Source organism: Bos javanicus, chromosome 7 (genome assembly GCF_032452875.1).
Source record: "Bos javanicus breed banteng chromosome 7, ARS-OSU_banteng_1.0, whole genome shotgun sequence".
NCBI lineage: Eukaryota > Metazoa > Chordata > Mammalia > Artiodactyla > Bovidae > Bos > Bos javanicus.
The window spans coordinates 4,030,521-4,043,610 of NC_083874.1; the positions used below are offsets into that span (position 1 = coordinate 4,030,521).

Here is a 13,090-nt window from a genome sequence, read left to right on the forward strand (position 1 = left end):
TGCAGGGAAGCAAGGGAGGACAGAAACGTGTCAAAAGCCGGTGAGAGGTGGGGGAGCCTGATGCAACAGGCCTCCTTGGAGGAGGGGGACATGGAGGGAACACCAGGTAGGCTGGTAAGTTCTCGATTATCGGCAAGGTCGTATTATCAGGCAGACAGCCAGTCAGATCAATGTGTATAGTCATGAGATGTTTAACTGGAGACTATATATAGCTGGAAACATGGGTTGGGATGTCTGGGGGAAGTCACTTACGTTTGGTGCAGACGATCTGGGGCCGGTCCCATTTGCCATTGCTCCGGCACCGGATGATGGCCACATGGTGCTGGGCAAATCCTTCATCACACTGGTAGCGTACTGTGGCGTGGACATTATACTTGGCCTTGCGGGCACCAATGGGCGAGGCATTCTCCACCGCTGGAGGGGGACCACACAGCACTGGGGACAAAGGGACTTCCGTTAGAGAAGCGGACAGGACTAGCACCAAACTGGTTCCAACTCTTGTCAAGATGGACCCTCAACAGGTACCCCCTTCGCCCAGCTGTGACCTTGAAAGGCTAGAAGTGCATATGTCTGTCTCCTCCACCCAAACCAGGAGCCTCTGAGGGCCAGGGACCTCCTGGACCCATCTAACCCTTTAATACTCATGCATGATGCGAACGAAGGAAATGGGAGGCAAGAATAATCCGAGCAAATGAAGTGAAGAAAGGACATGAAAACTGGCAAAGAAACAGAAGCCAGAATGAAAAAAAGTGTAAGAGAAAGGTGGACATGAGAATATATATATATATATATATATATATATATATATATACACACACACACACACTTAATACGTAAAGAGCTCTTACAAATCAATAAGACCAATGAACCTATAGAAAATTACACAAAGGAGGTTAACTGGTAGGTCACAGGAAAAATACATGCAAAGAGCTTATCAACATATAAAGAGCTGGTTATTCTCATCCTCAAACATACGCAAACTATGAAAACAATGATATACTGTTTTTTTCAGGACTTAGATGAACAAAGAGCAGAAAGTGTGAGAATACACAGAGTTGGAGAGGTTGGGGGGGGGGAAACGGGTGCTCTCACTCGTGAAGAGTGAAAACAGGGCTGGAGTGACGCCTACGCTTGTGAACTCAGACGAAACAATGGATGAGTGAGAGGCAGGAGGGAGAGCGGGGGAAGAGGGGTGGGAAGCAGCCGGAGCATACCTGTGCCCTTCTTACAAACGTAGGGGAGGTTGTAGTTGCAGGGAACGTCGTTCCAGCGCCCGCTCTCATGTGCAACCATCACCACACAGTCCTCCCCGCCCGCGAAGAAGTTGTCCGGCTGATTTTCCCGCCAGTTCTCAAATTGCTGTAAGAATGGGGAGCAGGGGGTGCTCAGGGGACCTGCATCCTGACCCAGACTCTGGCACTAGCACTCTGGGAGTCCCCTGGCCAGACCACTCACATTCTTAGGGACTCAGGGTTCCCACCTCTACGATGAGCACTGGTCTAACTTCCCTGAGGGTGGCTGCCACTGCAGTCTGAGTCAACCCTCTTCTAGCTGGGAGGCTGTGGTGCCCTCCTCCCCGGTCCTCATGCCTTCTGTTTCACTCCCTGACAGTTTTCCACATGGGTCGCACATTGTTATATAAATAGTTGAACAAAAAGTGACTTCAAACTGGAAGTCCAGGAGGGCTTCCCTGAGGAGGCAATAGGAGAGCTGAAGACTCAAGGATAAGACTGATGCAGGCAGGGAATAGAGTTCTAAGCAGAGGGAATAGCTTGTGCAAAAGCCCAGAGGCAGGACTGAACTTGTCCTGTCTGAGGAGCAGAACAGAGTCAGGAGGGCTGGGGCTGCTCGATCCAGTTTGAGTGTGGTCAGGAAGTGGGCAGGGGCCAGTTCCCATGGTGGAGGAGAAGAGGTGGATATTTTTTTCTAATTGTGATAAAAATATAGAATACAAAATTTACTATTTTAACCATTTTTTTTCTATTTTAACCATTTTAAGCATCCGATTCATTGGCATTAATTGGATTTACAATGTTGTACAACCATCACCACTGTCTGTTCCCAGAACTTCTTCATCACACCAAACAGAAACTCTGTACCCATTAATCCCTCACTCCCCATCCCCGCTCCCCACCACCCCCTGGCAACCACTGATCTACTTTCTGTCTCTATGGATTTGTCTATTCTAGGTATTTCATGTAAATGGAATGTGACTCCTTTTATGTCTGGCTTTTTTCACCGAGCATAATGTTTTGAAGTTTTATCTACATTACAATGTATCAGTGGCATGTATCAGTGCTTTTTCTTTTTTTGTCTTTTTTTAAAAATTGGAGTGTAGTTGCTTTACACTGCTGTGTCAGTGTCCGCTGTACAACAAAGTGGATCCACTACATATCCCCTCTTTTGGATTTCCTTCCCATTTAGGTCACCACGGAGCACTGAGTAGAGTTCCTGAGTACAGGAAGTTCTCATCAGTTATCTAGTTTAGACATAGGAGGCTTTACAAATAGTTGAGGAAAGAAGAGAAGTGAAAGGCAGGGAGAAGGGGAAAGATATACCCAACTGAATGCAGAGTTCCAGAGAATAGCAAGGAGAGATAAAAAAGCCTTCTTAAATGATCAGTGCAAAGAAATAGAAGAAAACAATAAACAGAATGGGAAAGACTAGAAATCCTTTCAAGAAAATTTGAGATAGGGAACATTTCATGCAAGGATGGGCACAATAAAGGGTAGAAATGATAAGGACATAACAGAAACAGAAGAGATTAAGAAGAGGTGGCAAGAAAACACAGAAGAATTACCCAAGAAAGGTCTTAATGACCCAGATAACCATGATGGTGTGGTCACTTACCTAGAGCCAGGCATCCTGGAGTGTGAAGTCAAGTGGGCCTTAGGAAGCATTACTATGAACAAAACTAGTAGAGGTGATGGAATTTCAGCTGAACTATTTCAAATCCTAAAAGACGATGCTGTGAAAGTACTGTTCTCAATATATCAGAAAATTTGGAAAATTCAGCAGTGGGCACAGAACTGGAAAAGGCCAGTTTTCATTCCAATCCCAAATAAAGGCAATGCCAAAAAATGTTTCAACCCGCACACAATTGCGCTTATTTCACATGCTAGCAAGGTTATGCTCAAAATCCTGCAAGCTAGGCTTCAGCAGTATGTGAACCAAGAACCTCCAGATGTACAAGCTGGGTTTAGAAAAGGCAGAGGAACCAGAGATTGAATTGCCAACATCCACTGGATCATAGATAAAGCAAGAGAATTCCAGAAAAACATCTACTTCTGCTTCATTGACTACGTTAAAGCCTTTGACTATGTGGATCACAACAAACTGTGGAAAACTCTTAAAGAGATGGGAGTACCAGACCACCTTACCGTCTCCTGAGAAACCTGTATGCAGATCAAGAAGCAACAGTTAGAACCTTGCGTGGAACAACTAATTTGTTCAAAATCAGGAAAGGAGTGTGACAGGGCTGTATATTGTCACCTTGCTTATTTAACTGATATGCGGAGTACATCATGCAAAATACCAGGCTGCAAGAATGACAAGCTGAAATCAAGATTGCCGGGAGAAATAACAACAACTTCAGATATGTAGATGATACCACTCTAATGGCAGAAAGTGAAGAGGAACTAAAGAGCCTCTTGATGAGGGTAAGGAGGAGAGTGAAAAAGCTGGCTTAAAACTCAACATTCAAAAATCTAAGATCATGGCATCCAGTCCTATCAGTTCAGTTCAGTTCAGTCGCTCAGTCATGTCCGACTCTTTGTGACCCCATGGACTGCAGCATGCCAGGCCTCCCTGTCCATAACCAACTCCCGGAGTCCACCCAAACCCATATCCATTGTGTTGGTGACGCCATCCAACCATCTCATCCTCTGTCATCCCCTTCTCCTCCTGCACTCAATCTTTCCCAGCATCAGGATCTTTTCAAATGAGTCAGCTCTCCGCATCAGGTGGCCAAAGTATTGGAGTTTCAGCTTCAACATCAGTCCCTCCAATGAACACCCAGGACTGATCTCCTTCAGAATGGACTGGTTGGATCTCCTTGCAGTCCAAGGGACTCTCAAGAGTCTTCTCCAACACCACAGTTCAAAAGCATCAATTCTTTGGTGCTCAGCTTTCTTTATAGTCCAACTCTCACATCCATACATGACCTCTGGAAAAACCATAGCATTGACTAGATTTGACCAGTCCCATCATTTCATAGCAAATAGAAGGGGGAAAAGTGGAAGCAGTGACAAATTTTATTTTCTTGGGCTGCAAAATCATAGTGGCCAGTGACTACAGCCATGAAACTAAAAGATGCTTGTTCTTTGGAAGGAAAGCTATGACAAAACTAAACAGGGTATTAAAAAGCAGAGATGTCACTTTGACAACAAAGGTCCATATAGTGAGAACTATGGTTTTTCCAGCAGTCATGTACAGATGTGAGAGTTGGACCATAAAGAAGGCTGAGCGCCGAAGAATTGATGCTTTTGAACTGTGGTGTTGGAGAAGACTCTTGAGAGTCCCTTGACTGCAAGGAGATCAAACCAGCTAATCCTAAAGGAAATCAACCCTGAATATTCACTGGAAGGACTGATGCTGAAGCTGAAGCTTTGGCCACCTGATGCGAAGAGCCCACTCACTGGAAAAGACCTTGATGCTGGGAAAGATTGAAGGTGAAAAGAGAAGAGGGAGGCAAAGGAGGAAACTGTTAAATAGCATCACCCACTCAATGGACATGAATTTGAGCAAACTCCAGGATATAGCAGAGGGCAGAGGAGCCTGGCATGCTGCAGTCCATGGGTAGCAAACAGTCAGATACGACTTAGCGACTGAACAGCAGCAACAAAAGTATATATATGTCAGTCTACTAATTCATCCCACCCCTCCTTCCCCCTTAGGATCCATGTTTGTTCTCTACGTCTGTGTCTCTATTTCTGCTTTACAAATAAGATCAAACCGTTTTTGTAGATTCCACATACATGGGTTAATATACAAAAAAACAGTGGTTAGATGCCACGAACTTAGAGGCCCTTGACAAGGGCCTCTTCCATCCTTGTCAAGAGAAGTACTGACCTTCTCTCCTTTCATACAATGCTATCACTACTTTTTAACTAATTTTTAACGACAAAATTGTATTCGTTACACGAATGGATCACATCCTCTTCATCTGCTCATCATGGATGGCCATCCGGGTTGTTTCCACCTCTCGGCTACTATGATCAGTGTTGCTGTGAACATGGCTGTACCCGTATCTGTTTGAGTTCCTGCTTTCACTTTTTTGGGGGTATCTACCTAGGAGCAGAATTACAGGGTCATGTGATAATTCTAGGTTTAAATTTTGAGGAAGTGCCAGAATGTTTTCTCAGCAGGAAGAGGTAGATTTATTTTTCTCTTAAGAGGGCTTGAAGCACAGATAATCCTGATCTGATATATGATCTTTGAAAGGCCCCTATAGGGAATTCCCTGGTGGTTTAGTAGTTAGGACTCAGCACTTTTGCTGCCGAGGGCTTGAGTTCAATCCCTGGTTGGGGAACTAAGATCCCATGAGCCCTATGGTGTGGCCAAAAGAATTAATAAATAAGAGAGAAAATGAAAGGCCCCTATGTACGGGGTTACCTTTTGGGGTGCTGAAAATATTCCGGAACTAGATCAACATGGTTTTGGCACAATATTGTGAAAGTTCTAAAGTCACTGAATTACACACTTTAAAATGATTCATTTTATGGTACGTGAATCTCACCACAAATTTTTTAGCTGCCAGATAAAGGGACAGGAGTGGTGGTAGTTGGGGGGAACTGGTGCAGGCGTCCAAGAGAGTGCTAAGAGAGGCTGCACAGACAGGGAGGAGAAGGCAAGTGGGAACACTTGAGAAGTCATGTCTGGTGGACCAGGCAGAGTGAGCAAGATGGGGCTGTCATGCGGAGCCCAAGGTTTGCAGCCTCAGCCACTGGGTGACCAGGCTGTTCACAGGGCTGGGAAGTCAGGTGTGATGTGGGATTTCACTGAAGTTCCTTTACCAGCTCCAGCATTTCAGAGTCACCGCTTTTTTTTTTTTTTTCCAATTTGTTTGTTTGCTGCACCGAGAGGCTTGAGAGATCTTAGTTCCTCACTCAAGGATTGAATCTAGGCCTTTGGCAGTGAAAGTGAGGAGTCCTAACTACTGGACAGCCAGGGGAGTTCCCCACGGAGGAGTTTTGATGGCCACTTGTGGTGGTAATTTTGCTCAAGGTAGCAAAGTGAAGCCAGAGGGTCTGACCACAGCACTTCACCCAGATCTCTCCATTTCAGGCAGGGTCAGAGTCAACAGTCTGACTGCGGGGACCCAGGCCCCCAGGCTTCCCCACTCACCAGCCCTGTGTTGTCCGTCCACTGGAAATCCCTTTCCACGATCCTGTCGTTCAAGCCGATCCATGTGTTTTCACGCCCAAAACCTGTGGGGTGGGGGTCATGAGGGCTAGGGAGCCACGCCTCCGCCAGCCTAAGTTACTGGCTGGGGGCAGGGAGACTGGGGAGCGGCGCTGGGGCACAGAAAGGACTGCGATTAGGCTCCTGGCCTTGCCACACCTTGTGACTTAAACCAAAGGCCAGAGGAAACAACAAAGACAAGTCAGGTCTCAGGAGAAATGAGAGAGCAGGAGCTAGGAGACCCGTTGGGAGGGCTGCAGAGGCAGGCGGGGGAGTCCAAGGAGAAAGCAGCTGGATGTGTGTGTGTGTGTGTGTGTGTGTGTGTGTCTGTGTGTGTCTGTGTGTGTCTGTGTGTGTCTGTGTGTGTGATTACACAGAGAGGGAAAAACCTGTGAACCAGGGAATGAATAAATGAAAGAATTAACAGGGGATGGGATGGGGAAGATGTGAATAAATAAGTGGATGAAAAAGGGCAGAAGGGGTAATGAGGAAATCGGCAAGTGCTGGATTTAATTTATGGGATATGTCTCTTTCTCTTAGTCTCTCATTCTCCCTCATTTCATCCCCCGCATCACAGATATTTCTCCATCACCCTCTGACCCCTGGCCCTGTTTTAATTTTCATCAGTGCACTTAAGACCAGTTAAATTATAGGATGTGTGTGTGTGGGGGGAGGCTAAGTCGCTTCAGTCATGTCTGACTCTTTGCAACTTTATGTACTGTAGCCCGCCAGACTCCTCTGTCAATGGGATTCTCCGGGCAAGAATACTGGAGTGGGTTGCCATGCCCTCCTCCAAGGGATCTTCCCAACCCAGGGATCGAAAGTCTTCTGCTTTGGCAGGTGGGTTCTTAACCACTAGCACCAGCTGGGAAGCTCAGACATTTAATTAGATGTTTACCTGTTTGCCTATATCCTCTGTAAGAACCTCACTCCTTCAGGACAGGACAAAGTGTTTCTCTGTGCCTGGAATGATGCCTGGACCATAACAGGTGCTCAGTAAACAGTCGGTGAATGAATGAATAAAGTGAATGGATAAATGAACTGACAAGTGAATAAACAGTTGAGTTAATTATTGGTCAGGGCTTGCATTGACTTCCTTGGTGGCTCAGTTGGTAAAGAATCTTCCTGCGATGTGGAAGACCTGGGTTGGGAGGATTCTCTGGAGGAGGGCATGGCAACCCACTCCGGTATTCTTGCCTGGAGAATCCCCATGGACAGAGGAGCCTGGCGGGCTACAGTCCAAGGGGTTGCAAAGAGTCAGATACGACTGAGCGACTAACACTTTCACTTTCAGGGCTTGCATTAATGAACACGGCTTCAGAAAGGTGGCGTCTTCGGAACCCTGGTGGGATCCCCTGACAAAGGGACTGTAAAGGCCACCACTGCCCACCCCAGAGTCCCTACTGTTAATGAAGTTGTGTTCTTCTGATGAGTGGATGCTGGTTAGGTGGCCGGCTCGGCGGCGGCAGTCCCTCTCGGCGTCCTCCCATGCCCGCCGGTGGGCAAAGTAACGGTAGCAGTGGCCCTGAAACTTGTGCCAGCCGTGGTCACAGCCCTCTGTATCTGGGGGGTGGAAAGAGAGCATGAAGGGGGCTGGCATCAGGCTGAGGTCTGCCTTGCCAACTGTGAGTGCAGCAAGCCCACCAGAGAGGGGGCCCAATCCGAGGTCACTGTGGGGCTAAACCACCCCTTGCCTTGGGTCATCCCCACCCCACCCCCGCTCTACCCCATCACCCTGGCACCTCCCTCCTCCCCTAGTCACATCTTTTCTCTTTGAAAAGTCGAGATTCAACTGGAAGATCATTACACCCATCCCCTCTCGTCCCAACTCTGATGTCTCCTCTGATCTGGCCACATCCTGGGAACTCAGGAAACGGTTTCAGGAAGGCCTAAAATTTCCCTCCTGGGAAAAAGCTCCAATAGACATTTCTCCCCCAAAGATATACAAATGGCCAACAAAATAGACATTTCTCCCCCAAAGATATGGCCAACAAGCCCATGGAAAGATGCTCAACATCATGATCATTAGGAAACGTTAACCAGAAAATAATTACAAAAATAGTAAGTGTTGACAAGGATGTGGGGCATTTGGAACCCTTGTGCATTGCTGGTGCGAATGTAATGGCACAGCCCCTTTGGAAAACAGTCCGGCAGCTCCTCAAAAAGTTAAACACAGAATTAGCATATAACCCAGCCATTCTACTCCTGGGTACACCAGAAGGAATGGAGGGGAAGAAAAGAATGGAAAACAGGTGTTGAAACACACTTGTATGTGAACATTCATAGCAGCACGATTCACATTAGCCACAAAGGGGAAAACAGCCCAAATGTCCATCGATTGGTGAGTGGATAAACAGCACGTGACCCGTCCAATGGAATATGATTCACCCATAAAAAGGAAAGAAGAGATGACATGTGCTGCAGTGTGGCTGAACCCTGAAAACATCATGCTAAGAGGAAGAAGTCAGATAAAAAAAGGGACACGTAGCAAATAACCGCCTTTGTATGTAAACGCATGAAATAGGCAAATCCATAGGGACAGAAAGTCGATTACTGGTTTCCAGGGGCTGGAGAGGAGGAAGGGGGAGTGACTGCTCATGGGAACAGAATTTTCTTTGGGGATAATGAAAACGTCCTGGAACTAGCTAGAGGTGGTGGTTGCACAACATCGTGATGTACTGAATGCCACTGAATCATACACTCTGGAAAGGTTAATTCTATGTTATGTGACTATCTGAAGAAAAGATTTGCTTCCTGTCTGAATCATGGCGATGGGACCAGAGGCAGAGACCTGGAGCTCCATGTGTGGGAAGCCTGTGGCCCAGCACCCGACCCTGCTCCTGTACTATTTCTGGGGTCTTGGCAGAGACTGACCTTTCTCGCAGAGGCTTCCCCCATAGCTGGGGAGGCAAAGGCAGATGAAGGCGTTGACCTCGTCGATGCAGGTGCCACCGTTCTCACAGGGGCTGGAGATGCAATCGTCAATATCTGGAGGGGAAGGTGGGGCTGAGTCAGAGGTCAGTCTCCCCTTGACTCCCAGTCCCCAAGGAAACCAGGCAGAAGATGCAGTCGTGACCCTCCCATCTTCCCCAGACCCGAGGACATCAGCAGTGGTCGGCACTGATGACCCACTGACTCTGGCAGTCAAGGGAGTGGAACCTCAACTGACATGAATTTGCATCAGTGAGAGCAGATGCCACGAGCCCAGCTAAAGGCCAGAGCATGCAGAACGTCTCCCCTGGTTCCAAAACAGTGAAGGTGGGTCTGGCAAAAGACCCATAGAATATTGAAGCTGAAGGGTCTTCAAAATGTGGAACCTAGGAAACAGTTCCAGAGCATTTACAAGGGTTTGCACAGTCACAAAGCTGTTTGCGGCCATAGGGAGCTATCCACTGACACCTATACCAACCCCTGTGTACTCAGTGCCCGAGGCACTTAGATGCCAGGCAAGTCACTGGCCCTCTCTGAGACTCAGTTTCTTTTTTTTTTGCAAAGTGATGATAATAATACCTCAGTGGTGGCTGTGAGTAGAGGGTCAATGGAAGAGCTCAAGAAATTATGTCACTTGTAATTATTTTTATAATTTCATAATTTGGTGTATTTCTTGGGTGGGGCTTTGGGGCTGGCATGCAACAGTTCTGGTGGTGGTGCCTATCACCCCTGCCCATCCAGAAGAGGGTAGGAGATCCCCAGGGGCCCTTCGGGGGTAGGAGTCTGAACCTTACCATCCCTTTGTCTTCCCCTCCCCCACCCCTGCCTGGTAGTAATGGGAGGCAGCACCCCAGAGCCTCAGCCCCCAGAATGAGAGCTCAGATGTTTGGCGATGGGGGCTGGTTTACTGGACCCAAGGAGTGAGGGAGGGGAAAGGAGCATTGGAAGCCAGCCACTTGTGATCCCCTGATCCCTCATGGAGATGTCTGCTGGGACATCAGTGTTTAGATCCTGATTCCACAATACTCACCGATCTCACAGTTCTCTCCAGCGAACCCCTGGTCACAGCTGCAGCCGTACATGGTGCCATTGGCTCTACAGGTGCCTCCGTGCAGGCAAGGGTTGTTCTCACAGGGATCCAAGGGGCCTGCAGGAGGGAAAGGCAGTGTCAGAAGGAGTCAGACCATCAGGCCGGCCTCTCACAGAATCCAGAACTCAGACCTCGAAAGGCCCTCTCATTCAGTCCCTCTCCGTGGAGTCCCCTCAATACCTTCCCAGTAAGTGACTGCTAACTTCCTCTTGCGTGACCCTGTAATGAGCCTACTCTTTCCAGGAATCTGTTTCCAAAAAGTACTCTTTACAAAGCATCTGTTGGCTGCACTGCCTATGGCAAAGTCTTTTCTTGGACTGATCTAGAATGGGATTCCTGGTTAAGACTCCACGCTTCCAGTGCAGGGGGCATGGGTTCAGTCCCTGGTTGGGGAACTAAGATTCCACATGCTGTGTGATGGGGCCAAAAGATAAAAAAAAATAAAATAAATTTAAAAGAAGCCAAGGTGTTTTTTTTTTTTTCAAGAATGGGATTCCTTCAGCTTCTCTTACAAAGTCTTCTCCTAGAACATGGTCTAAGTGGTCTCCTTGACTTATCCCCCTCTTCTAGACATACTCTATTTTCATTGCGCTTCTTGTACTTCAAGGGGAAAGTAGACATAGATTCTAGACGGGGAATGAACAGCACCGGGACCAGTGGGAACCATCATCTCCTTCATTCTTGTGGCTCAGCCTCTTTTGATGTAATCTCAGTGGTTACAATGTGGAGAAGAGGTGAATTATAGCAGTTGCTGTGCATAGGGTGTGCAGTCAGAGAGTCTAGTTCAATTCCTGCCTCTGCCACTCACTAGGAAATCCTGGGCAAATTCTGTGAATTTCTGTTGCCTCATTTACAAAACAACAATAAAAAGAGCTCATCCTTCTCCCATTCCTGACCATAATGCCATGTCTGGCTCTGTGTATATCAGCCTGGGGCCTCTTGAGGCCTCTTGTCCATCGCTTACCATGGACAGGGGGAGTGAATGTGAAGCCCTCTCCCCCTCTCTCATCCCTTCAGTGGTGTTTCTCTGGAGGCAGGAGGGTCTCCCCTCCTCATCTCAGGGGCCCAGATGCCTTGGTGGGTGGGCTCTATCCTGGAGCCTTGGAGGGGCACAGCAAGAACCCCCAGGCACCCCAGATGATGCCCATCTCTTGTCAGGGCAGTGGCAGCCCTTCCACTGCAAGATGCTAGAACTGAGACTCAGAGAAGACCCAGAGACCCAGGGCCTACACAGCAGGACAGTACAAGAGCCAAAACTGGCCTTCGGGGTTCTGAAGGCCCAGTTTAAAGCCCTCTCTCCAGCCCCTATCACCCAGAATGTGTTCCTGCTTTGTCTTTGTTCGGGGCCCCAAAAGAAACTGAGACAGTAACGAGCAGGCACCTTCTCCCTGGCCTTTTGGCCTCCACCTTCACCCTTCGCAGGGTGTTCCCCCCACGGCTGCCAGAGGAAGCCCATGTAAACCTGAGTCAGATCATGTCCCTCCCCTGCCTAGATTCCTCCATGGCTCCTGACTGCCCGCATAGGAAAAGTCAAAATCCTTACCTCAGCCCCCAGGGCCCCGTACAGCCTTCCCCAGTATCTCCCTGCCTGATTCTCGTCTCCCTCCTTCTCTTGCTCAGCTTTCCTTCACTGGACCAATCACAGTCCAACCTCAGGGCATTTGAACAAGCTGTTTCCTCTGCCTGAACTGCTCATCCCCCCAGATCTCTGTATGGCTCCTTCCTCAACCTCCTTCAGGCTCGCTCAGATTTCATCCTAACCCCCTTCCAAAACCAAAGCTGCCCACTGGCATCCTTCATCTCTTGCTTTATTTTTCTCTTTTGTCTTTCTTACTCTCTAACCTCCAATATAATTTATTAAGATCATCATTTCTTATCCATGCTTCCCACAAGTGAGGTGATGGTCCACATGGCAGTCACACCTAGCTATTTAAGTAAAATGGAATAAAAATTAAACTGTAATTCTGGGACTTCCCTGGTGGTCCACTGGTTATACGAATCCACCTTCCAGTACAGTGGACGGAGATTCAATCCCTGGTCAGGGAATTAAGATACCACATAGTGCCGGGCGACTAAGGCTGCATTCCACAACTGCTGAGCCCACACACTCTGGAGCCCTTCTGCCACAACTGGAGCGAAGCCTGAGTGTCAGGATGAAAAGCCAGCGTGCCACAGCGAAGATGCTGTGTGCTACAAAGAAGACCCAAGTGGCCGGCTGCTATCGTACTAGACCGTGTAGCTTGAGAACATTTCCATCACTAGGAAAGTTCTAGAGTATTGCTCTAGAATGTCAGCTTCCAAAGCTGTCTTGATCTCACCCTCATGCCTGGAATACAGCCAGCACTCAGTAGTTGCTTGCTAACTGAATAAAGGTAGGTGCTGGCCCTCCTGCAATGACAGAAGGCTGTCCCTGGGGTGGTAGCTTGTGCCCTCGTGGATGGCCAGGGAGGCCTGTGGCTATGTCTGTGCCTGGCGCCACCCGGGCACGTGTGTGCACACACGTGGGGCAGCCAGGGCCCGGGACGCGTAAGCCGCAGCAGGTGCCCCGTGCCGCTGACACCTGCCCACGGGCTGGCGGTGACTCAGTCGCTCGCTGGTGCTGCATTTATTTTCGGCCTCATTAGCATTTCTGCTGCAAGCAGCAGGTGAGTAGGCGCCTGGGTCTCC

At 48.3% G+C, this 13,090-nt stretch overlaps 1 protein-coding gene and 1 pseudogene across 2 annotated transcripts in view; both read right to left on the reverse strand.

The window, feature by feature from the left end:
- NCAN (neurocan) overlaps window positions 1-13,090 on the reverse strand; it is a 30,554-nt gene that overhangs the window by 2,366 nt on the left and 15,098 nt on the right. For both annotated transcript variants that reach the window (XM_061421439.1, XM_061421442.1), the window contains 6 exons: window positions 10,364-10,480; window positions 9,277-9,390; window positions 7,807-7,965; window positions 6,346-6,428; window positions 1,215-1,359; window positions 253-435 (listed from right to left, as the gene is read on the reverse strand). In XM_061421439.1, the coding sequence (XP_061277423.1) occupies window positions 253-435; window positions 1,215-1,359; window positions 6,346-6,428; window positions 7,807-7,965; window positions 9,277-9,390; window positions 10,364-10,480 (801 nt within the window). The remainder of the gene's footprint in view (window positions 1-252; window positions 436-1,214; window positions 1,360-6,345; window positions 6,429-7,806; window positions 7,966-9,276; window positions 9,391-10,363; window positions 10,481-13,090) is intronic.
- On the reverse strand, window positions 4,992-5,092 carry LOC133252230 (U6atac minor spliceosomal RNA; annotated as a pseudogene).